This window comes from Danio rerio, chromosome 6, assembly GCF_049306965.1.
Source record: "Danio rerio strain Tuebingen ecotype United States chromosome 6, GRCz12tu, whole genome shotgun sequence".
Classification (NCBI taxonomy): Eukaryota; Metazoa; Chordata; class Actinopteri; order Cypriniformes; family Danionidae; genus Danio; species Danio rerio.
Window position 1 is genome coordinate 52,154,023 of NC_133181.1, and position 27,949 is coordinate 52,181,971.

General features: G+C 36.1%; 1 protein-coding gene across 1 annotated transcript; it reads right to left on the reverse strand.

Moving 5' to 3' along the window:
- ppp4r1l (protein phosphatase 4, regulatory subunit 1-like) lies at positions 1 to 27,884 on the reverse strand. The gene is made up of 20 exons (XM_073954621.1): positions 27,684 to 27,884; positions 26,774 to 26,818; positions 24,509 to 24,638; positions 23,996 to 24,102; positions 23,769 to 23,911; positions 21,482 to 21,628; positions 20,462 to 20,569; positions 18,559 to 18,624; positions 18,233 to 18,391; positions 17,849 to 17,973; positions 15,891 to 16,360; positions 15,438 to 15,655; positions 11,914 to 11,997; positions 11,531 to 11,716; positions 10,011 to 10,172; positions 7,038 to 7,138; positions 6,818 to 6,938; positions 6,563 to 6,697; positions 5,177 to 5,318; positions 1 to 2,994 (listed from the first exon to the last, which is right to left on the reverse strand). Exons 1-20 carry the CDS (start codon positions 27,688 to 27,690, stop codon positions 2,849 to 2,851), a joined length of 2,802 nt encoding a protein of 933 aa, XP_073810722.1. The 5' UTR covers positions 27,691 to 27,884; the 3' UTR covers positions 1 to 2,848.
- Positions 27,885 to 27,949: the final 65 nt, after the last annotated feature.

Consider the following 27,949-nt stretch of genomic DNA (forward strand, 5'->3'; position numbering starts at 1 on the left):
TTTCAAATTTATATTATTTTAATTAACAAATACTAAAAATAACAATACATAAAATGTATTTAAAAGAGATGCACAGAAAATTACAAAGGTTGTAACCTGAAAGGTTAGGATATAAAATCTTTAACCATGATACAATGAGAAAAATAAAAGATTGGGGGGGGAAATTAAAAGCTTGTTTCTTAATCGTGTAACATTTCCAGTAGATCAGTACATACGCAGACAGATGAAGTGGTTTTTGCTTTTGACATCAGTGATGTCAGTGCCTCAGGAAAATCACACACACACACACACACACAAAACAACCTATTGGAGAAAACATAATCTAACAAAATATAAATCTACTATTAACAGGGTCCATATAAGTGGAAGAAAAACAATCGGACAAACAAAAAAGACACACAAACACACATGAGAACACGAGGAAAACAACGTCCCCCTTCATACAACCTCAAATCAATCTTCGCCACAGGGAAAGAACAAAAACTGGCCTTGAATCCTGCCGATATCATCAATAAAATCATATCAGCGATTTGATCACAGGCTGCATTTCAGAACTAGACTAAACCTAATATATTTTCTTAAAAACAATTCCATTTACACATTCCATAAACATAATCCATATACACACACATCTGTGAGAATAAACGCACTGGATCCGAGCACCACTTGAGTTTGGTCAAGAAAGTCGCCTTGTTAAAAATTCACGATCCAACAGATTTATTATTACCATTATTATTATTATTTATATAAAAGAACCTGTCATTCTCTTTCCATTAAACCCTTAATGAACAGTAAAGTGCTCCTGGCAAAGTTTGCCCTTGTATGCTGATGGAAGTCCGGTCTCGCAATTGAAATACTTAAACAGTTAAACAGGCATGCCGATAACCAATCAGCATCTAATAGAGAGTTAATCGATGCCAAGAGCAGCACCGCCATGCTTAATAAAAACGGATGGTCCGACTTCAAGAGCGCAATAGCTTATTAATCTGAAAGCAAATCTGTTGGAATAAGAGGAATCATGGCGTGCTTTGATTTAACTAGTGCAAATCTGACTAAACAGTGTGCTCGCTTTAGACAACCTGTCAGCGCCATCTGCAGGTCGAGTTCACAATTGACAAATCAAATGTCATTGTAGTCTTAAAGGAACACAACACTCTACTTTAGAGTAAAACAGATGAGTTTTACCATTTGTGAATCCATTCAGCCACAACATGGGTCTGGTGGTAGCACTTTTACTTTAGCTTAGCTTAGCATACATCATTGAATCGGATTAGACCATTAGCATTGCTCAAAAATCAAAGTGTTTGGATAAAGGATTTATTTAAAGCTTGACTGTTCTGTAGTTTCACCATTAATAAGACTGACAGAAAATGAAAAGTTGCTATTATCCAGGTTGATATGGTTATAGGAACTATACTCTCATTCTGACCTAATAATCAAGGAACTTTGCTGTAGTCGCATGGCTGCAGCAGGTGCAATGATATTATGTAGCACTGTTCCCTAGCTGGGGACTCTTTTCAGACACTGCATGATATCATTCCACCTGCTGCAGCCATAGTACGACAACAAAGCCACTTGACTATTAGGTCAGAATGAGAGTATAGTTCCTATAACCCCATCAACCAGGAAAATATCAACTTTCGATTCTCTGTCAGTCTTAGGACACGAATTAACTATAGAACAGTCAAGCTTTGAACAGAAGGTATAATTGTTTTTGAGCATATAGCTAATGGTCTAATCCGATTCAATGAATTATGCTAAGCTAAGCTAAAAGTGCACTCACCAGAGCCAGATTGGCTGAATGGAATTAAAAATAGGAAACGGTTTAACTCAAGATGACTTGTAAAAAGAGCCTATTTCCAAAATAAATGTGGAGTGTTCCTTTAAAGCCTGATAAATAGTTTCATCTAGTGGTTCTAAAGTTTGCTTGGAAAGCACTGGTTTAACACCTCCCATGCCTCTAAAATACTGGCCCCTTTTATTAATAAAACGGCGAGGAATAAAACCGCTCTCCACCAATCAGGGAAGACGAGGACGAGCTACAAAAAGGATAGGGAGTTTTTTTGGGGGGGGCTCCTGAGCTGCAATAACTCATTTTCCACCACAGTCTGTGTGCATCCTGAGGGTTGGGTAAACAGGAGGTTGGTGAACGCAGCAACATTTCTGAGGCATCATCACTTGGGCTCAGCTCGATACCACTTTACGGCATTGCAGCTTTAAAAACAAAAACAATTCAGGTCTCCCTGAGTTAGTAGCACTTCACTGTGTCAGTCTGCTTGTCTTCTTAGTCCTTTAGCTTTAAGAAATCCACAAGAAAGAAAAAAGAAATGTACAGTTTGCTTTGGAGGGGCAGCTGGTCGCATCAGAACGGTTTGATGAGGAGAAATGACACAATCCACATACTTACGCTGCCACGAAGGTGCAAATGAAACCTTGCACCATTCAGAGAGGTGAAATGGTTGTTGTGTGAGTGAGAGTTTAGGTGGGCCTCACGCATGAAAAGTTTCCTTGATTTTCAATTCCAATATCTCATGATTTAATCATCTAACTGGATAAAAACCACAATGGAAAGTAAATCTGCATCACCTCATTGCTTATAGTTCCATAGATAGTTTCATGAATGAGGCCCACTTTGTGTATAAATCAAAACAATGCATAATATATGCATATACTAATTATGTGGATTGTGTTAGGACAGGAAACGGTGTGTGAGTGTGTGTGTGTGTGTGTGTGTGTGTGTGTATGCGAAGGTCTTGGTCAGTAGTTCCTATTTGTAAACGCTCGTCTGTGAATCCGTTTAGTGTTGTTCCTGCTGGTGCTTGTTCACATGTGCGGATTGTACAAGGTGCTAGATCAACGCTGTGGTGTCCATAATGTTTCTGTTGGGATCCAGTGTGGCGAAAAAGCGCACGTCTCTGTCTTCATCATTGCGGAGCACAGACAGAGTCTTCTCCAGCTCATCCGAATAAGCGCTGTCTGGGTCCTTGAAATACGCTGAAATCAGAGCGTATACAGAAAAGGCACTCAGTACTCATGACTACTGATTTAAGCTAAATATTAGGGCTGCACAATATATCGTTTCAGCATCGATATCCTAATATGAGAGGTCTGCAATAGTCAGGTTGCAGGATCGGCAACGTTGATCTGGGATTATACTCGAGCAGAATGCTGAACAAATCAAAAGTTTAACCCTAATAGAGCGAAAGTTTTTTTTTCTGTGACTACATAGAATTTAAAGCAAATTTAAACCATTTGGGCCACAACTGATCATGATGATAATTGTATTAAGTTATACAATGAATAAATACTACAGTACTGACTAGTCAACAAATATTGAGTACAGTAGTGAACATTTGAAGTGGATCAAAAGGTTTATAAAAATAAGAAATAGGTGTTGTTAAATAGTTTTAGGACAACTTTGATGAAAAGGTTTTAATCTACTTCAAATGTTGACTACTGAATAGTGTTATTTTACAGTCGCCTTTTGAATTTCTGCATCTCCGGACTGTCTGAAAACCATAAAGAACTACTTATTAGTATCTTTGCTCTTTTGTATTAAATTTTATGCATATACACTCTCGATCAATGTAAATTGATGTTTAATGGGTTACTTAAATGATCTTATAAAATTAGATTCATATCCCGATATACATTAACAGGCCACTTTATTAGGCACACCTTACTAGTAATGGACCCCCTTTTGCCTTCAGAACTGCCTTAATTCTTCATGGCATAGATTCAACAAGATACTAGAAAATTTCCTCAGAGATTTTGGTCCTTATTGACATGATTGCATCACACAGTTGCTGCAGATTTCACAGCTGCACATCCATAATGTTAATCTGCCGTTCCACCACATCCCAAAGGTGCTCTATTGGATTAAGATCTGATGACTGTGGAGGCCATTTGAGTACAGTGAACTCATTATCATATTCAAGAAACCACTCTGAGATGATTTACGCTTTATGACATGGTGTGTTATCCTGCTGGAAGTAGCCATCAGAAGATGGGAACACTGCTTATAAAGGGATGGACATGGTCAGCAACAATACTCAGGTAGGCTGTGGCGTGATGCTCAATTAGTAGTAATGGGCCCAAAGTTTGTAAAGAAAATATTCCTAACACCATTACACCACCTCCAGCAGCCTGAAATAGTTGATAAAAAACAGGATGGATCCATGCTTTCATGTTGTTGATGCCCAATTCTAACCCTACCATCCAAATGCCACAACAGAACATTTTTCCAATCTTCTATTGTCCAATTTCGGTGAGCCTGTGAGAATTGTAGCATAAGTTATCTGTTCTTAGCTGACAGGAGTGGCACCCGGTGTGGTCTTTCACTGCTGAAGCCCATCCGCCTCAAGGTTGGACGTGTTGTGTGTTTAGAGATGCTCTTCTGTATACCTTGGTTGTAACAAGTGGTTATTTGAGTTACTGTTGCCTTCCTATCAGCTCGAACCAGTCTGGTTATTCTCCTCTGACATCAGGGATTTGCACCCACAGAACTGCCGCTCACTGGATATTTTCTCTTTTTCGGACCATTCTCTGTAAACTCTAGAGATGGTTGTGTGAGAAAATCCCAGTAGATCAGCAGTTTCTGAAATACTCAGACCAGCCCGTCTAACACCAACAACCATGTCATGTTTAAACTCACTTAAACCCCCTTTCTCCCCTATTCTGATGCTTGGTTTGACCTGCAGCAGATCCTCTCGACCATGTTTACATGCTTAAATGCACTGAGTTGCTGCCATGTGATTGGCTGATTAGAAATGTGCATTAACGATAATAAATAATAAAGTGGCCGGTGAATGTATATTGCAGCAATACAAAAAATCTTAATGTCACCTTTTTTCAACAGTGTGCAGCGCTACTTAATGTTGCTTTAATAAAACATTTTATAGTTTGTTTGAGAAATGTGATGAAAATGTTTGAGAAATCGGTTCATTTTTTTCAAAATGCATCACTATTCACTCTTGAATTAATACTCATTTAAGTTTTTAACCGCAGATGGCGCTGTTTGCTTTTTAAAACAGCTGTACTCTGCTCTATCAAATTCTGTATAAATACAACTGGAGCCTAAAATAACCCTTAAGAAACGTTTAAGCGAGGTTTAAGGTTTGTGAACAGTTAAAAAACTAGCCATCTTCAACTTAAGTTTTGTGCGTGTGTGTCTTACGTTTTTCCAGCACGCTCTGCCGTAAAGCCTTGGCCACCAGCACACGGACGTTGGGCACAGGATCTGATGAGAGGCTGAGAAGACTGGGCAGAAGGTGCTGGGCAAACTGGTCCATGGGCATACAGTCCTCCTCCACTACCGCCTATATGGAAAGACAGAAAACATCCCAATAAACAATACACAATAAGATACTATTAAACATTACATGAGAGGTTTCACATCCAAACCCCATGATGTCAGACTTTAGTTCTTTTGAAGTGAAATTAAATTACATAAACAAAAAAAAAATAGACATAACAAAATAAATAAAACTACATGGCAATTCTTTTCTTTACACACACACACACACACACACACACACACACACACACACACACACACACACACACACACACACACACACACACACACACACACACACACACACACACACACACACACACACACGTGTATATATGTATGTATGTATGTAAGTATGTATGTATGTATGCATGCATTCATGCGTAGTAATATATATATAAAAAAATAGCTTAAAGGGGCTAAACATTTTGACCTTAAAATAGCTTTTAAAAATTTTTTAAACTTCTTTTATTCTAGCCGAAATAAAACACTCTCAAGAAGAAATATTAGACATACTTTGAAAATTTCCTTGACCTGTTAAACATAATTTTGGAAATATTAAAAAAAGCGGAAAAAAATCTAAGGGGGGGTTTAATAATTCTGATTGCAACTGTGTGTGTATATACATGATATTTGTTTAATATAACAGTTATTATGCAAATATATAGTTTTATATATATATATATATATATATATATATATATATATATATATATATATATATATATATATATATAAATCTAAATTGTCCGCAAATTTCTGAGAAATTTAATACCGTGTATAACAGCAGACTTTGAGACTTTAAGACTTTAGAATATTTTTAAGGGTTAAAAAACTTCTCTAAATTGATTTATCAACTTATAAGACCCCCACGGACACCAGGTAAAAATGATCGCACTACATAAAATATTAGTAATTTTCTGCCACATTTCAGGCAAGATGAAATAAAATAACTTACTTTGTTTCCGTACATATTGTGTTTTTCATTTTGAAAGCATTAAGAAAGTTTAGTGTAGTGACAATATAAAGAAGTCACCAGCTGACTAACACTTAACTGCACTATAGTCTATTATGGTGCTCTCATCATTTCAGATTTATCCATCTCGGTGTGTCAAGAAACATCATGACTATTCTATGTAAAACATTCATTTAAAAAGTTAAAGAGCAGCACAAAATAAGAGACGAACAAATGTGAAGAACAAATGAATAAGATTAAAAAGAAACCCTGTAAATCCTTTGAATGATTCTTGAAGTCAAACATCATACCTGGCAAATGAAAGCAAATGCCTGACGCCCGACCCATTTGGGACTGTGGCAGAACCTCATAATGAGCTCATTAATGAAATTAAGTCCCAAGTCATGAGCTTCACAGGAATACAACTTCTGCAGGATCTCCACCACCTGACAAACATTCACAAGACAACAAAAAATCATTGAATCAGCCCCACTGAAAAACAATGGAGCCAATAAAGCCAGCAGAGAGTTGTTTTTTCCAAATGTGCCACAGGAAACAAGTCTCACCAGTTTGTAGGAGATCCACCGCACTTCTGACACTTTGTCAGAGCAAAGGTTAAGTGCGATCTGTCTGAGGTAGTCATAGACGTCATTGTGGCTGTACAACTCGATGATCAGGATAAGCTGTCTGAACACACATACAAAGACAATACCATGAGAGTGAGATCACGCCTGGAGGTTTCAAAGGACACCGTGTAAATGAAGCTTTTTGTAAAGTAGTGCATACTCGGCTAGTTCATAGCGAAATCTCCAGTTTCGGCTGTTGTCGGTCACCATGAACTCCTGCAGCTGATAAAGATACTCCCGCCGCTTCTCGGCATGAAGAAGCTAAAAAAATAAAAATAAAAAAGGGCACACAAATAACTTTTGAGGACAGGGAAGATGGAGTGGTTGTTGAATAAAACAATTGGCTTTCACTTTATTGTGTGCTTGTTACAGTGGAATTAAATACTTTGTAAGATACTTAGCGTAAGGTTTGGTTTAGGGTTGATTGCTTGCAATTAGGAATGATTTACTGCTATCACTACTTAAAGTCTTTGTAAGAGATTAGACTAATCACAGTAAAATAAAATGCCGCCGAAATGTTTAGTGATTAAAATATAGTTGATACAAGATGACCTAAAATAATGCTTAAACTTAAAGGTTCAAGAAACCCTGGAGTACTTTGTTTTTTAGATTTTAACCGATTTGTGTGTTAAGCATAAGTTAAGACAAAGTTAGCACCTGTCAGCTTTAATTGTGCAGAAATATTGATAATTTTGAGCTTTTGTCAGCTAATTTCATCTTTCGGGTTTCAAATATTTTATGGGGAGGGATCAAAATCCTGGACGTAGCGCAAATATGCTAACGAAGTGATGATGCGTCAGTTTCTCATTATTACTCATAGCTGAGTTTTATTTTCCTATGAGAAGAGCCTGCTTCTTAATTATTCATGAGAGCATGTGCTTTATGAAGGCAAGGCAGATCTGCCAAGCTGTGAGACCCAATGACTGGGTGAGGCCGCGTCAATGGACGGCATGCAGTACAGCAGTTCATGAAGGGTCGTATGTGTTTGTTTCCATGATCCACAGGGTTTGTTGCTTGTTTTTCCCCATGATGCTGTCAGGGCAGATACAGCAAAGCTGTTTATGTGCAGCAGTCATTTTTGTCGGGAGAGCTGAATAAGAATTGGAGAATGGCAGACTTTTATCAGCCGAGTTCGTTCTCATTTACACAGATCGCCTATATCTGCTGCTTGCCCATTTTTAAAATCCTCCAGATTAACGGCAGGGCTAATGGTTGAAATAAATAGGCAAAGACCCCTGCTGCACTGCTCCACTGTGAATGCATTTAGACGCGGGGATTGAAGAGAGAAGCCCTCATTTATAGTGTTTATATAAACATGATTAGCTTTAAAGTGATATAGACGGTGGTTGTGTATATAAAATTACAAATAACATATGTAGCAGGACATTAAATTATTGTTTATTTCTTTGCATTTTAACTTTGTAAACTATAAAATCATGGGTCTCCTCACGGTTTGTCTCATTTAGTGAGCCAACTGCACAGTTGTTCGCTCCCCTCTTTTTCCCCTGCTCTTCTGACCACGCCCACTCCGCCCTCTGCTCACAGCGCTCCACGCCCATCATGATGCACTTTTTGAACAAATTCTGAGGTAAACTTGAACTGAAAGAGGGGGGTTTCATGGCCCTTAAGGTTTAAAATAAATTTCCCTTGGCAATTATCTGTATAAAAATGTGCAAGCTAAATAAGAATTATTAAACAGTGTAGGGCTGCTCGATTATGGGAACAATCATAATCACGTTTATTTTGGACATAATTGTAATCACGATTATTCAAAACGATTATAAGTTGAAGTCAAAATTATTCGTCCTTCTGTGAATTTATTTTTATATATAAATATTTCCCAAATGATGTTCAACAGAGGATTTTTTTTTACAGTATTTTTTATATAATATTTTTTTCTTCTGGAGAAAGGCTTATTTGTTTTATTTCAGCTAGAATATAAGCAGGTTTAAATATTTTGAAACCTGTTTTAATAGCTTGATATTATTAGCCCCCTTAAGCAATATATATTTTTGATTGTCTGCAGAAGAAATTATTGTTATACATGACTTGCCTATTTACCCTAATTAAGCCTTTGAATGTCACTTTAAGCTGAAGACTAGCATCTTGAAAAATATCTAGCAAAATAAAATGTTCTGTCATTATGGCAAAGATAAAAGAAATCAGTTATTAGAGATGAGTTATTCAATCTGTTATAATTAAACTGTGCTTTAAGCATCTTCACTGTATTTTTGATTTTATTATTGATGATTAATAATAAAAACAGGCGGCAGCAGCAGGAATACCGCACGCTGTCACTTTAGAATAGTGCGGCTCTGATATGGTTTCTCTTTAACGTGTCTTTTGGTTCTCAACTTGTTTGTTTATTACACAAATGAGGGTTAATATAAATAATCACTAAACACCACACTCTGACACAAATGTGCATGTATTTGACCATTAAAGCGCTCACATTAAGATGTCGTTAGATGTGTGTGTATGTGCTCTGCTGTCTGAGGCTAAGCGTGTGGCGTGCACACACATAACTGCACGTGCTCTTTCGCGCTTTTAAAAATATGAATGATGCGCATCCCGTGCTGCAAAAGTTACATCACAGCACATGCTTTTAGTCGTTTTCATGTGGAACTGAGCTTTGCAGAGCAACACGTGTACAAGTGGAAAGGGGGCGGTATATGATGGAATAATCGTTTATCTCGATTATTGATTTTTCATCATCATTAGAAGCCGAAATCAAAATCGGATTTTCGATTAATTGCACAGCCCTAAAACAGTGTCTTAATATCATTTTTAAACAAAACAGTTTATTACCTGAATAAATTGAAGCTATATAAAAAAAAACGTTAAATTACAAAAATAAAATCTGAACAAACAATATTTCTAATTCGGAGATAGTAATTTTCTGAAACAACAAATCTTCTACTTGACAATATTTTTTTTATTTGAAATGTTATTAGACCTTTACAGAATAAAACAAAGACAACAATTTTAATAAAACATGTACCTAAAAAGCAGTGATTTCAGAAAAACTGAGAACTGTAAGTGGTCTCTTAATTAGCTCAATATGTCAAATATAAGTAAGGCTGTCAAAAAAATGCAAGTTGTAAAAAAAAGAACAGAAAAAAGAAATACTCACCTTTAAGAAATCATACAGGTGTTTGAGGACTCCTATCCGCACCTCATCGAGGTCTTTGAGAAAACCGTTAAATATGGGCACAAGGTCAGCTGCGGTGAGCTGATCACCCAGAATCACTGCCAGCTCGTGGATGGAGAACGCAAGCGTCCGTCGCACCTTCCACTGCAACACATTCAACATATGTAAAGCATTTGTAGATGCCACTGTAACACACTGAACATGTAACGCATTCACACCTCCACATTTTTACTACAAAAATTACATGACTTTTCCAAGACTTTTCCAGAACTTTCAAGTACTTTGTTCAAATTTATTTTTATATCTATGTCAAATTGATTTTGATATTGCTTGCACAGCACTAAAAATGTGAGAGCAAGATTTTGGCCAAGGACAGAAGAGACAACTAACCTATTTTTAAGTTAGGGCTGCACAATATATAATATCAGCGTCGATATCACAATATGTGCATCCGAAATAGACACATTGCAGCATGCAATGTTGGGATTATAGATTAATATAGAGTTAAATCATAATGGACTAAAAGTTTATCATCTGCATGCATTTTTAAAGAGATTGTGCATCCAAAAATTACCTCTCGTTTTTATTACACACTTAACTTGTTTCAAACATTTATTTTAAAAGAGTTTTCTTCTTTTTGTTCTTCTTTTTTAACTGAACAAACATTTAATAACTCCTATAGTATTAAAACAGGTGAAGTGTGAGTAAACAATGAGTACATTTTAATCTTTGAGTAAACTGTCTCTTTAAGGCCTGTGATTGTGTGAACATTTCAATATTTCTCATTTTAAAACATCCGACCACAAGTAATTTTTGTAACTTTAATAAAGGATAAATATAAAATGAAGACTATGCAGTGTTGATTATTTAATATCTGCACCTGAATAGTGAATACAAGAAAACTATCATTCACTTTTATCTTTACTATATTTTATTTATCTATGCTTCTAATTTATTTGTTATATTATTCGAGATTTACTCCTCTACAAAATCCCCCTGATCAATCCAAATAAACTTGTTAAATCATCTGATGAAATTGTATTCACATCGCAAGAAATAATCACAATAATACAAAATATGGTAATGTCAGATTTTTGCAATATCTTGCAACCCTAATTCAAATATACAGATATTTTCTTTCATTTTCTTTTCGGGTTAGTCCCTTTATTAATCAGGGGTCGCCACAGCGGAATGAACTGCCATATACAGATATTTGTTATATTAATTTCCATGACTTTTCCAAAACTTTGTGGGTTTTTGCTGTTTTTACAAAAGATTTCCAGGCCTGGAAAATGCCATGTCGAAATTTCATGACTTTTCCAGGTTTTCCATAAACGTATGAACCCTGAGTGTAACACATTCAACATCTAACACATCTGCACCTTCCACTGTAGCACTTCCTTTGACAAATGCCATTTTAAGACAGACTGTGTGTCTAGACCTCATAATTAGCACATTTACAAAACCAGGCAATGATAATTTATCCTTAAAGATCTCTATACCTGTACGTCTGATGCGAGAGTTTCATAGGTGTCTTTGAGGCAGTGCCAGTTCTGTCTGCCCAGTGTGAGGGCGACGCCGGGCAGGCTGAATGCACAGTGTTTGGCAATCTCAGTGTCCACGGTCTGAGCTCGCGCGGGGTCTGTCATAGACAGATACTGATCCAGCAACTGCTGAGGAATTACATTCTAAGGCACAAACAACGACAGTTAGCAAACTTCAGAGTTGATCAACGTGTCATGTTTTGTCATTAATAGTTTGAAAGTCAATTAACAATTTAAGTCTGTGGTTAGTACAACAATCTGAAAATAAAGGCTAACTGTAACCCCGGCATATGGATTTTGGATTCGGTTTCATAGGTTACTTATCTAGAGCAGTGCATTACCTGGACTTTAGACTTCTCCTCTTCACATGCTTTAACTGCATCCGAGTCTTTGTCTTCCTCCACATGTTCTATTAGGTCTGACTCCTGTGTGTACACATTAGCATGTATGAGGAATTTTCTACAGTGTACTGTACATACAGGAACCAGAGAATGACCATTTTCTAACCCTTAAGTACTGCATGGGATGTGTTCATCCACTCTGGGGTGATTTTGAGGCTCAATCTGGCCACAACTTTCTCTGTTTTACAGCAAATGCAATGATTTTTAGTGATAAATCTTATTTTGACATATTTTGGGAAAATGCTTTGGAATTTTTCAAAACCTCGATACACTCTGATACCACCCTTTCATAATGTTGGTGGCTGTTTTCGCCCCATTGACTTCCATTTTAACTACATTTTTTGATAGAATTAGCAAAACTATGACACTATAAATATGCATTCTTGATTGTAGGGACAAGGTCAAATTTGACATTTTTACAGTTGATCATCAGTTGCAGTGCAAAAAAAGCTTAGTTTCTGGCTTTTATATGGAGTATAGTGTGTGTTTGTGTTTGTGTGTGTGTGTGTGTGTGTGTGTGTGTGTGTGTGAGAGAGAGAGAGAGAGAGAGAGAGAGTTTGAGAAAGACCTTTGCACACTTACAGGAATATGTGGGGGGGGGGGGGGGCGGGGGGGGGGGGGGGGGGGGAACAAGCCCCCTCAGAACATAATAAACATAGTTAGTGTGTATTTATGAACGCACACTATAATATGCTGTTTTACTCCAAAGAACTCCATATAAAAGAGGCCAATCTAAAGGGTTAACGTTGCCAACTGATGATCAACAGTAAAAATGACAAACTGGACCTCTTCCAAACAAGGAAAACAATCAACAATCTAGAATGAAAGATAATTTAGTGTCTGCAATTAAAAAAAATGTGCTTTTAATAAAAGCAAACTGTGCAAAAACAGCCACGAACATAACAAAAGGGTAGTCAATTTGAACAGTACTCGAGGGTTAATGCTCTTTCTAAAGGTTTTAAGTTTCCATCGACACTTTAGGTTTAGACCGGTAACATTGGCGACATTAACTTATTAACTTAAAAGTACATTTAATTCTGATTGTAAGAAACGAATCATAAATAAATAAATAAAAATGCTAACGCCAGGAGGTGGCACCTATAAAACAACAGAAATAACAATGTTTCCTTTGGTCACTGCAGTTTTAGCAGGATTTTATTGAATCTACATAAACTACACAGCATCCCAATATTGACAGATTAAATTCAGGCAAACTTTAAAGAGCCCATATTATGGGTTTTTGAAAATTCCCCTCCATGTAGTGTGTAACACAGCTCTAAGTGAAGCGAAGTATCCAGCTAAGGCTTAAATCTGTAAGAATACAGTGTTTAAAACGGTTGATTCATCTATAAAAGAGTCGACTCATAGTGCTTCAAACGAGTCGCCTTGATACCGACTCATTAGGTGTTTCGCCATGACGTACGAACGAAACCAAGTTATTCACGTGCACGCGCAAACCCGGGAGATTTCAAACCTGAGGCCCCGCCCTCTGACGCAGAAACCCAGACACACACCCACAAACACACGCACACCCACAAACACACGCACACAAACATGCCGGTCGATTGAAGTCACACTGCAGATGGATATATTGAGTCTCTACCCAAAGATGAAACATCAGCATTATAACCAAGCAGTTGGAAACTTCTGGAAGCTACATGCTACAAAGAATACTTCATCTGAGTTTGTTAAAGGAAGGATCAGTAAAGAGTAACTGATGGACGTCAGGATGGGTTTCTTCCATTTCTCAAGTGTAAGTACGTGCGGTTAAAGTTGTTGCCTCGTTTACTCTTGCTTGCAAATGTATTTAGTTGTGATTTGTTACTTGTAACCGCGTGTACTGTATCAGGTTAACTGGATATTTGATCTTATCGCGTGCAAAGTCACGTTCAAAACGCGACGCGTGCTGTTTGTTTATGGAGCTCCGTGCTAGAGTTCTGCTCCCGCGATTTATTCGGAAATTTATTCCCGCGCCGCAGAAATCTGGCGCGGGGACAGCCGCGGGAATAAATTTCCGAATAAATCGCGGGAGCGGTCGGTAACGGGTTTAATTTGGGACGGGAGCGGGCTGTCTAGCAATATCACGGATATTGCTATGCGAATTAGAAAGAGAGAGTCTGCGTGGTGCTTGTGTGTGTGTTAGTGCGCACGCGCGCGTATGAGAGAGAGAGAGAGAGAGAGAGAGAGAGAGAGAGAGAGAGAGAGAGAGAGAGAGAGAGAGAGAGAGAGAGAGAGAGAGAGAGAGAGAGAGAGAGAGAGAGAGAGAGAGAGAGAGAGAGAGAGAGAGAGCGAACGAACGAACGAACGAACGACAGCTTGGCTGTCTGGACTGTATACTGGGTGATTTTTGGTTGTGTTCTCCGCTCTAGCGGGACCGGGCGCGGCGGGCAGAAAACGGAGCGGGTTCTCAGGCTAAAACCTGGCGGGTGCGGGCTGAAGGGAGCGTTGTCATCCGGAGGTGTGTGTGTGTTTTTGTGTGTGTGTGGTATGGCGAGTACACGACTGTCTCCTTCGTTCGGTTATCCGTGGCACTATCCACTCGCCATAGTGTGGCAGCTAAAATCCACGTCTATACTATCGAGCGTGTATGAACTGTGATTACTTTTTAAATTGCTGATTAGCTATTGGGCATTTCCCTCTCTGACTGAAGGCAGTCGACCAATCGCGACAGACTGTCATCGGTCCAATCAGCGCAGATTAGCTCCGCGCTAAGGAGGGGTTTGGGAACAAATGAATCACTGGACGATTCATACAGGAGTCGCTGGGATAATTAGGTAAAAATAAATGCAGATTATAAGACCATGAAAGTGTTTTTTGACCTTGCATGCATATTAGACTGTTGTTGGAGACCCTTACAACCAGGATATGACCCTATTTCATGTATAATATGGGCTCTTTAACAAATAACTAAACGTGCATAATCAAAAAAGTTGCAAAAGGTAATACAATGTAAAATAGCATTTAAGATGTTTAATACATTAACAGCCTTACATTTCTCTATAATGATTTATCAACTTTTATTACATAAAATTGCAGATGGTGAGCTGCGATGGCACATTATTAAAATTAAAAATGAAATTTCGTGAAACTCCAGAGAAAACGTGGATAGCGTGGTAACCCAATGATGTTAATAGAATTATGTACTAAAACATGTAAAACAGGATCATGAAAGGAACATTCTAAAAGCAGCTCATATAAACAACTTAATCAGATTATTGTGTTATTCAGATTAAGGCAAACAATACTGATGTCTATGTAAACGTAGTCAATGACATTCTCATTATATTCACTTAAAGAAAACACATTTAACAAATTAACATAACAGAAAAACCACCGCAACCATGAAAATGAAAAAAATGTATATAGAAACTGAATCAACCAGGAAATCCTTAGTATATGCTATTAATTTCCAAAGCTATAATATTTGCACATTTCAACAATAAGAAAGAAAGCTGTTCTCTCACCTCGCTGCTGTGTTCAGAGTCATCCACCAGCACAGGTGACGTGGAGGGCGAGTCTGAGATCTGAGCGTCTGTCAGCGAGAGTTCACTCATGGCACTGAGCTCCTCCGATGTCGGGGAGCCCGTGGAGCCGTTACTCTCTGACATAGAATCATCAGCGTCTTCCGTCTGACTCTCCAGCTGAGCAGCCTTCAAAGCAGCCGACAACACCTTCACTTGTGCTGCAAGTGGAAAACACATTGGGAAATAAATAACTACTGACTTGGAGAAAAGCAGGGGTGTGCACTATCATCATATTTGTAACGATCAATGTGCGTCAACATCCCACATTTCAGGGGAAGGACTAGGACACGTAAAGAATCAGGAAAATTCACTTAAACCTGTACATTGAGTATTTGCGAATGTTGTCCTCCACTAGAAACAAGCAAAATAACATGAGCTCTTTTTGAAATTCACCTTGCACGTCTGGATCATCTAGATGAGGTTGAAGACAGTCTAAAACCTTTTGGATCTGCGAGCTGGTGGCTGGGCCTTGTGCGTCTAAACTTGGCACGATGTCTTTCCTGTCAGCTTCTGTTTCCCTCGTGATTTGTTCTTTTTCCTCGAGCGTCACATCTCGTTCCTGCCCTTGTAGCAGCTGCAGGTCTTGGGTGATGTCAGGTAGTGGAGGTCTCCAAAAGTTGAAGGAGTTGAACATCATGTTGTCGTCCAGTTGCTGGTGGGATAAAGGGGCCGAGCGTTCATACTGGCTCCGGCTGGTGGAGTTTTCTTGAGAATGGCCTTCTGGAGGATGTGACGGTGAAATGTGCGTGTCTGAAATGAACTCAAGTGATTCTGAACGGGGTTGAATGAGAGTGTTTGGAGAACCAATGATGGAGGCATTGCGGCTGTTACTGGAGTTGCTGTTGGTCACTTCCATACCATGACTGCAAAGACAGGAGAGATTCATTCTGAGTTGATAGACTTATTAACTTAGTTTTGTAAAGATGTTTTTGAATTATTAACAATAATAGTTACCACATTACTGCTCAAAAGTTAAACCTAAAAAATATATATTTAAAGTTATGACCACTGAGACTAACATTATTTGCTAGAAATACTATAAAAACAGCAATATTATGAAAATAAATATCAGAATTTAGATTTTAGACATTTATTAAAACAATTTCTATTAGAAAATGTATAGGTAAAATATTCCTACATTGAATGTTCTGAATTATTACTGCAATCTTTCGTATTATGAGTGTTGAAGACTGCTTTGCTGCATAAAATTGTGAACCTTAAGTAGAATGCAAATCTTCACCAATATAGTAGTATAGTAAAAAATAAATCATTAAAATAAGTCAAGTTGTGAATAATAGTATAAATCAATATTTAAAGTAACTAAGAGTGTGTTCACAACTCTGGCTTGGTTCTCCTTGCTTATTTAGTCTTGATCAGGAAGGTAATAAATAGATTTATTCTTCGTTCACTTAACATTCACAGGATAATTTAAGACTGAACCAAAAGACAGAAAAAAAACTTGTCCTTTATTTTATATTAATGGCCATTATATATATAAATATATATATAACAACAATAATATATATATATATATATATATATATATATATATATATATATATATATATATATAGTTTGTGCGCTGAAGCATAGGCCTATAAACGTACCTTGTTTTGAACTTAACCTCAAATATTCTTGTTTATTTTGAAGATAACTGACCAACAAAAATACATTCAAATAAATCAACAAATTATACCAAACGAAATTGATTTAAAAAAGATTTTTTCTGACCAAAAAAAATATATATATATTTAAGACATGCTTTTAGTTTCTACATCTCACTAGTGGCGAGTTTAGGCGAAGGATTATTAAGTAAAACTGGCCTTGAATGGTTTGGTTTAGTCTGCTTCAAACCTGCAGGAAAATATCAGGCTTTGTCTAAAGGCAGATTTTTTTAACCAACGATTAGGGAAGCCAATTACAGATAAAAAAAATCTTAATATTAAAAAAGGAAACATAAGCTGAACCACAACAGATCATATCAATGTCATAACGAACGCTTAAATAGTGTAGCCTAGTTTGCAGCAAGCATCATGTTTTTAGTTAGTTTGTCTCATCTGTCATATACAGCAGGCTTATGGGACTGTTATTTTTACTAAAGAACATATATTATTTAAGTTATCACCAGAACTATAGAAACTGTATTATGCTTAAAAACAACAACAAAAAACTGGCACAGTGTCGGAATCGGATCTGTATTGGTCAATGCTCAGAATTCTGGAATAGAGATCAGATCCAAAAAAAAAAAAAAAAAAAAAAGAAGAAGAAGAAGAAGAAGGGAAAAAAAAAACTAAATAAAAATCACGAGCAAATGTAGTTTTTTTTTTCTCCATGAAACCTTTTTAATTTACCTCTCTGAGAAGGTTTTCGGTATCTCACGGAGTGTCCCATCCTCACAGAAATGTAATCCTGTGATGGAAGGGTTGGCAAATGTTGAAATGAAACGACCCAGAGAATGAAATGCAGCCTGGCGTACCTGAAATAAATGAACAAATACAAAAAAAAAAACTTAACAAAAAGAATAAAAGCAGATGTTGCTTTCATTTATATAAAAAACGTATAATTCCTAAAATGTAATAAAGCATGTTAAACTAAGGGAGAAAAAAGGTGCAACTCCACATTGCTGTATGCTAACCATCAGATAAACCATGTTTGCCTTTAGTGAGTACATAAATTACATGCTGAGTCACGGCATGTAAGAGCACAGTGTTAATGTGTGCTGCTTTTGCACTTACCCAGCGTGACTGATCACTAATGAGGTTGATGAACAAGGGGGACAATTTTGTGCGTCGCACCTCTGCAGAAGTGCAGTTTGAAACAACCATGAAGCAATCTGCACAGGCCTTCCGAATTCCCCACAGACTGTCTGAGCAAAGGTCAAAAAACTTCGGCATCTGAGGTTAGGACGAAAAAAGAGGCCTGGTTAAAACAGTAGGATGTCATGTGAAGACAAAAACTGACTTTGTGTGTTTAGTACAAGCAGCTCTTTATATAATTACATTTTAGCCCTGCATTTAAATATATACAAGCAAGCACAAGCCACATGTACAAAAAGTCTCACCAATAGTTTCTCTGTGGCTTCCTGACCCACAATAGAACAAAACTCGCCAAAGTTTGCTGCACAGACCTGGTGGTGAGAAACACACACACAAAAAAAGTGTAATAGATGGTTTAGACATCTGAAATGAGGTCAGATTTGGTCTTCTGTTATTTTGTAAAAAGACGCCTGCTGCAAAACAAACAGCATAGCTAGCTGCCAATGCAGCACGAGCTGCAAAAGTAGATTAACATTCTTCACAACTTGCTTTAACACAATGTAAGCCTGACTCTCCTTCCTGCAGCTATTTGAATGGCAAAACAAGTCAAAAACATGCACATGCAATCAGCAAACTGCAAGCTTGTTTTGTGAGGCATTTGCATTCATTTCGTTTTTAGGACTGTCATTTCTGTCTCTCTTCAAAAACAATAGAATATTATTAATACAGAAACATGATATTTTCATACTTTTTTGAAGTGCAGTAGTAAACACCACTGTGTAAAAATATGAGAACTTTTGTATTGAGTCTCTATGTTATGATATTGTAATATTTAACAATATTGCTATTTTTACTGTAATAAGCCTTGATAAGTGAACATTTAATAGAGAGAGAGAGAGAGAGAGACATCTAGATTATTATTAGTGAATCATTGTAAATATACTGATTATTATTATTATTTATTATTATTACTGTTTTATCCATAAATGTTAATTGTTAAATGTAGAGTTTATTCAGATTTATTATTATTATTTTTATTATTATTATTATTAATATTTTTACTTGTTTAATTATTATTATTATTATTAGTAGTAGTAGTAGTATTACTATTATTATACTATATATTATTATACTATACTACTATTTACTATGTTTTTTTAGTTTTTAAATATATATGTATATTACTTTATGTAAACTTTAGAACTGCCTTGGCAATACATTTGTAAAATGTGTCATGCTAATAAAGCAATCATTAAATTGAATTGGAGAGAGAGATAAAGATAGAGAAAGTTTATTCTGATCTATTATTATTTATCAATATTTATGAATGATATGATATATTGAATGATAATACAATATACTGAATATGATATATTATTTATATGCTTATTTAATTAAACTTATACATATTAATACATACATACATACATACATATATATATACATATATATATATATATATATATATATACATACATATATATATATATATATATATATATATATATATATATATATATATATATATATATAAATATATACATACATACATACATACATATATTCACATACATATATATATATATATATATATATATATATATATATATATATATATATATATATATTTATATATATATATTAATATATACACACACACACACACACACACACACACACACACACACACACACACACACACACACACACACACACACACACACACACACACACACACACACACACACACACACACACACACACACACACACACACACACACACACACACACACACACACACACACACACACACACACACAACATTTGTCATGCCAATCAAGCAATTATTGAATTGAACGGGATTAAGAGATAGAGAAAAAGAGAGAGAGAGAGAGAGAGAGAGAGAGAGAGAGAGAGAGAGAGAGAGAGAGAAACACTAAACAATTGCATAACGAACAAATTATAAGTTGCATTTATAAAACACAGATATTTTTTAAAGCAATTTTTGACTTCATTCTATTGTGTACATCATGTGTAAAACACTGACACAAATTGCATTAACATTACAAAATGCACCTACACTTCACTTCGATCAGCATATCTTTTCTTTTGATTTAAACCCTCTTCTTAAATACAATATAAAATAATTTACCTTAGAAGTTTTAACTGATAAATGGGCAGGTTGGATCATTTGAGAGCATCATTACCTTGCGGATCTGAAATAATCTGGTGTCACTGCAGAGATCGCAGAAGCGCAGCAATAAAAGATGTTCCACCGTGTCTTTAGTCAACATGGTCACCAGCTTGCACATGATCTGCACCAAAACGTGAAGAGTTCAACCCAATCATACAAAAACAATTAGCACAGTAGCCTGGAGGACATCATGAAGATATAAACTTCATCCCAACTGGATTAAAGGTACGATGAAAAGTCCAATGAATGCAGTGCTCTATCTTTAAAAGGATAGTTTACCCAAAAATGAAACTTCCTATTAATTTACTCATCCACAGGTCATCCAAGATGAAGGTGCTCTTTTTTTATTAGTAAAACATTAAAGAAGATTTTTAGCTGAATTAAGGGTTCTTGTTGATTCATATAAATGGCAGTCAATAGGGATAGTCTTTTGAGGTTAAAAATCTCACAAACAAAAAAGTCCAAATCAATAGCTGTGGCTCCTGATGACACACTGAGGTCTGAGCCAAACGATCAGTCCGTGTAAGAAATTGAATATTATCAACCTAGTCAAACAGTTCTAGGTGCAAATGTAGTCAGACTGTAGTCCTGTCGCTTTAAAGACGAATGTACAAGGGCTGATGACACAATCACAAATATCTATTGAAAAAATGAGTCACCCGAGCTCACGTTCAAGCGTGTATTCTTGTGCAAACATCATTAAAGCAACATGATTATGATTAGAACTGTTTGACCAGGTTGTGGATCATAATAATATTGTAAATAACGTTTAATTTCTTACATGGACAGATAATTTTGCTTCACAAGGCCTCAGTGTGTCAGCTATTAATTTGGACTCGTCTGTATGTGTTTATTTTTTATGTCAAAAGATGATCTCATTATATGAATCACCATGGATTCAGATTCAAATCTTCTGTAATGTTCTACTGAAGAGAGAAAAGCACCTATATCTTGGATGACCTGTGGGTGAGTAAATTAATGGGAAATCTTAATTTTTGGGTGAACTATAAATCTCTTTAACACAAAAGCTTACCGCTACAGCCTCGATCTTCAGGTCGTCTTCACTACTGGGTTCAGTGAGCTCCAGAAGCACAGGGCAGACCTTTCCTTCCATATCTGGTTTACTCATCAAACCTTGTTCAAGTAGTATCAGCAAAGCAGCCTGGCTCGTCTTTCGAACCTAAGGAAAAACAAAGACAGATTTTAACAACAATGAGGTATTAGGATCTATAATAAGTTTAACCACTTTAATATTGTCTTCAGATTATGAATAATAAAGTGAACATAGCTTAAGTGATCTGATAGTTGTTGTGAAATGTACAGTTTATTACAAAAGAGGTATGATCTGTTGGTAGTACAGAATCATTACACAATAGGAAGGTTTAGAAATTCAACCCTAAAGTTTTCAGCATGTCAACAGTAAAGGATTAAGCAAAGTATGATGTTTGCAAAAAAATGTTTCTCAGCATTTTTGAATGTTCCTCTTTAAAGCACTTTCAATCGAAAACACTAACCAAACTTAATAAGCTGTATTCTTCTATCTCTCCTTTGTGTGACCTATGGTCATATATTCTGGTTTTGTCCAGAAGCATCTGAAATTTGGAAAAGTATCTTCAGACTTTATTCTCAGGCTTTCAAAAAAGTCATTAAAACTTATGTGGAATTAGCATTGTTTGAATAAGACTCTAACTTGGCCAAAAAATCAACAACCCTCTCTTATGTTTGGCATGGTGCTACCAAAGAGAGTGATTCTGATGGAGATGAAATCCACCACACCTCTTATTTTTTTTTTTTAATGGTTAGCTGAAATGGTTTCTGCCCTCAAGCTGAAAAGATTACTTTTCTAGATTTGGCAAACAGAAGATTCATGACAATATGTGGGGCCCCTTCCTCAGATGGATCCATTTACAAGGCTCTGTAATTTTTTTTTCTGTGATATTTTATTTTCTCCTGCCATTTTACATGTCTACTATTTTGCTTAATATTCCAATATTCTGGCTGAGATTCTTTTGATGATGCTGTATAATTGCTGTTTTGTTTGCCATTGTTTTGGTGCATGTTCTGGGTGGTATCAGGTAATAACACCGAGATAATGTATATTTGTTAATAAAAATTATGTACGCTATTGAGTGTAATGTTTTCATAAACAAATTTAAAAAATAAAGTAAAAAAAAACACTAAAGCTCAAGCATTCTTGAACTAAAAAAAGGCAAATAATTAAACTTTAAAATAAAAATGTATTTTATTTACATTTATTGATGTTTTAATGCCATGTTAATGCCATTCCAATGCCATTTGGAAAAGTGGCAGAAGGCAGATTTTTCTGATGGATCATCTGTTAAACTGCATCCCAATTATCACAAATACTGCAGAAGACCTACTAGAACCAGCATGGACCCAAGATTCTTACAGAAATCAGCAAGTTTGGAGAAGGAAAAATCATGGTTTGGGGTTACATTCGATATGGGGACGTGCGAGAGATCTGCAGAGAGGATGGCAACATCAACAGCCTGAGGTATCAAGACATTTGTGCTGCCCATTACATTACAAACCACAAAAGATGGCAAATTCTTCAGCAGGACAGGGCTCCTGCTCATGCTTCAGCTTCCACATCAAAGTTCCTGAAAGCTAAGAAGGTAAAGGTGCTCCAGGATTGTCCAGCCCAGTCACCAGACATGAACATTATTGAGCACGTCTAGGGTAAGATGAAGGAGGAGGTATTGAAGATGAATACAAAGAACCTTGATGAACTTTGGGAGTCCTACAAGAATGTTCTTTGCTATTCCATATTGTTATTTATTAAGTTATTAGAGTCATTGCAGAGATGTATGGATGCAGTCCTCCAAGCTCATGGGAGTCAGACACAATATTAATTCTGTTTCCACTGCACCATGACTTTATATTCTATACTGTACATTATTTCTGTTAAGTGACAAGACTTTTGTCTAAACAAAGTCAGATCTTACTGTCTTAATTTAATAATTAAAAATCAAGGCATGATCATATTTTATTTTGGTAAAATAAGCGTAATCTAGAGGCCTTTGCCTTTCATATTAGCCACTTCTGATACACAATGACCAACCTAAAACTTGGATAGGCGACAAGCCTTTTGTCAGGTAGTGTGTATTATATTATACACTATATCATTTATTCAATAGACATTTTACAAACATAGGTTTCTTAATAAACATTATACAAAAAAAAAAAATACAGACAACAACAATACTGACAAATAAATAAACAAAAAAAAAATCTGTAATTATTTCATCCATTAGGAAGAACATCTCACAGGACAAATATTTTTGCTAAATAAAACTCACTTGATTATTAGGATCTGTAAGATAGCGGACCACTATGGGAACCAGGTACCGTGAGAAAGCTTCTGGGAAATTGGGGCGATTTTCATGGAGGAACATGGCAATGTTTGGCACCTGTTCCATTAGCTCTGCTCGCACTGTCGGTTCTGTAACATCGCATTACATTTATGACATTACACAGAGTTCCACCATACGGAATCAAGTCAAATAAAGTCTAAAGCCATACAAACCTCCATCCTCAGACATCCTGGCAACCGTTTCCATGACACTGATGAAGTCATTTTCATTAGCACTGAACTCCCGGAGAACATCCAGCAATCCACGAGCCACAATTTGCCTGAAAATACATAAAGCATACAATAACATTAGAATTTACCACAAAATTGTCTAAACGCAATATTTCCAACAAATTTCAAGCTATAATATCAGTAATAACATAAGAAGCTTTAAGTATGAGCCAAATTCTTCTGCAATGACAATTTTGGCTCCTTACAGCTATTTCTGGTCTAACTTAATATCAGGTGTACTTTAAGCCTTTACATTTTGAAACTCATGTTCCACCATTGTGCCATAAAAGTTCTTCTGTATCGATTCACACTGGAATTCAAGTGATAGTTACATTATGGACATCTTACACTACTCCTAAAAAAACACCAAGTATTGCATGACAGAGGAAAACACAGAGGTCTCACATAACACGTCTCACAGTTACTGGTTTCACACTGCAGAGCTTCACATCTCACCTGTTGAAGACGTTTTCACTGAAAGCATATTTCTCCAGCCGGCCCAGAGGGGTGAGATTATCCTGGCCTGCATCCAGGAATGCTGTTATCCGAATCCCTTCACACTCCGAACCATAGTCATCGAATCCAACTGCAAGACAGACCCATAGGGACAGTTAATGGTCAAGTATACAAGTTAACATGCAGTGTATTGGTCCTATCAAATGACAAATCAGTTAAATTGAACTAGAAATCCACTCTAATGAAAAGAGAAATGGTTTATTTTTTGTAGAAAGAACAGTAAATCAATTTTTATTTCATTCAATAAACTTCTGCCTGCAAAGATGGTTACACTTTAGCTGTCTGTAGAATAACTAGGAAAGATTGTTAAGTGCAATAACAAGTCTTGTTCGGCTTTCTTGATTTTTTTGGTCAAGAGAACAGGGATTCCCAAACTTTTCAGCCTGTGACCCCCTAAATAACAATGCCAGTGACTCGTGACCTTAATATCCTCTGAGGTGATAATAAAAATATCTAGCAAGCATTTTTTGTTTTTAAAAGATGTCTAAACATAGTTGTCTTGGCTAAAACGAGGCTAAATTTGGGCTTTCAGTGAAGACGTCTAAAAAAAGGCCAAGACTAGACTAGACTAGTCATCAAATAAACAGAAATAAATGACTACACATTTAAAGTCCGTCTAATCTGTCTATTTGACGACTAGTCTAGTTTTGAGCTATTCTTAGATGTCTATTAGAATTTCACTGACAGCCTAAGTTTAGTTATTAGTCGTCTATTAAACACAAAATTGTTTGCTGGGCATAAACCCTGCACAGAACGGAGCTATTCATTGTTTAATTTTGGAGAACACCACTCAGAGAACATCCTCCATGTTTAATTGTGGCCTGTATTTTTTTTTTATGTATGCGATTGCCGTAACGGTGTCAGAAAGTAGAAGCTGGTGCTTTAAAATGTGCTGTATCTGATATTTTAATATAACGTACTAAAAGGGGTTGCAAAAAAAAATACTATTAATATTTAAAAGGCTGATGGCATTTTATTTGCATGTTGTTTTACTAATGTGTCAATTAACTACTATTTCTTCTTCTGTATGCTATGGATAAACTATGGTATTTCTTATAGTTTAATAAAATGAATTAGATTTTTGGCCCCCATCTCCCCTCATTGTCCCATGACCCCCACTTTGGGAACCACTGGTCTAGATCAAAACAAGAAAAATTAAACATTTGGTCCTGGATCTTTCAGCTGTCATTTTAAACATGAAACCTAAAAATGGAGGGGAAAATGCGTTTCCAATGTCTGTGTTGAATTTAATTGGGCAAAATGCCACATCAGCAACATTGACTCTTCATGGCAATACTTGTACTAAATATTCAATATGTGATTTGCAATTATAACGGTTTCTTAATCATTCGTTCATTGTCCAAAAATATATACAAATAACAACATTGATAAAAAGTCTTAAAGTTGTTTCAGTTTGATCAATGGTAAAAATTCTTTCAGAAAACCCCTTTTAAACATTTCCCGAATAAAAACATTTCCTAATATCACCAACAAATCTACCATTAATTAAAGTATGTTTTCAACACTGCAACTATCATGAGACAAAAACAGATATGCTTAAGTCATGTCCTGTTTTTGTTCCTTTAGCTGACTTTGGTTCATGTTTCATTCATATTTCAGTTCACCACTGTTTGTTTGAAAGCAGACTCATTTCTTAAAAGTATTTTTCTGTCAGTGTTTTGATGTGCACCAGTTCAGATGGCAGTGTTTATATTTAATCACAACAGATGAACTAAACATTGCACGAGAGTTTCTATTAGTTAAATCAAAACCTACAGTGTGAACAAACCCTTAAAATCATTGAAAGATCATATTATAAAGTCAATTAAACAAACATTAATATTTTAGGGGTAAAAAATGAACATTTTCACCACAATTAAGCAAATATTCTTTTCTCTGGTTTTTATTTAAGAAAAAAAACATTTCTGTTAACGTAATTTCTCAAAGGTTTTTTCTATTCAAATCAGTATTTCGACAGTACAGCAAATATTACCATGACAAAAGTATTGTGAAATAATGTCTTTTGCACTATATTTTGTATTTATAAATGCATTACAATTGCTTGAGTTTAATAATCAAAGTAATTTTTACTTTTAATCAATATTTGAGGATAAATAAAACTTTCCTAAAAGGTCATATAAGATTAACAAATCCATATATAAGATTCGCACTGATAAAATTTGCTGAAGAGTTCTGTATACTCACAGTCATCCAAATCATCATGACCATCTTCAAAATATAAAGACAGACCTGGGGAAACAAACACAACATTTCAAATCAAAGGCTGACTTGTGAAAAGTGTTTAAGAAGATAAACTGTCAGTTTAAAGTCATGCTGGCATCTGTCACATAAAGTTGGGTTGTGTCTTTTACAACCCAGTCCTAGCTAAGCTACCAAGCTGGACAGCATTTTAGGCCTTTAACTTAAAAAAAAACACTCATAATGTCCAAAAACTGCTGTTTATTTTCGTAAGATAGTATGCTAGCTTATATGACACAGGCTTAACATGTATCACAATGTTAGTTTACTCTATATCTCACTTGTCAACTGAGGGTAACTTTAAATGACTACATGACATTGCGTGCTAAACAGTAAGTTACTAGGGCACGGTGTGTGTGAAACACTTTATGTTGTAGTGTAAAAGTGCATACAGGCTGTACTTAAAGTATGACACGTATTTTGTACGTTTTAAAGGTTATAAGCTAATGTTATCCAAGCGTGTTAACCGGAATCGACCCCGGTGGTCAGGCTGGCTAACAAACTGACAGTCAAGCTCCAGTCAACTAAACTACATTGGTATGTACTATTTAATTCAAAGTACAACATAATTTCCACCATAAATTATTTAATACATCACATATTACCTTGTTGGCTAAACCTAGCTGTTTATTACAGTAAGGTTACTTTTTATAATACCCCAGGATGTTACCGTTAGCTCCCCAACTCGCAACTAGTGTTAATCCACTTAAAATTTCCCCAGGCAGGGACCTTTGTTCTTACAACATCAGAAATGTAAAAATGGTATAAAAAATTATTAAAGTCAACAGTGATAACATAGCAGATTCTCTTTAAACCGCCTCATAAAGCTTTAAATAAACATACTAAAGCACGTTACCTGCCATCTTGATTTACAGCGGCGCTGTCACTCCACTTCCTCAAAAGATTTCCTGCTCTTATTTCAATCCCGGCATCTATGTGAAGATCGAGTACATATAAAACAAAGAGGAAGTCAACGAAACAAAGCACTTTATAGCGAGTAAATAGCGCAAATTCCCGTATCACTCAACCGAACGCTCGGTGAGGAAAAAAATAAGACAATGTCGGTCACGTGACTAGTCTACAGACGTCCGATTCGTGAATGAGTTGTTCACATGAGTCGGA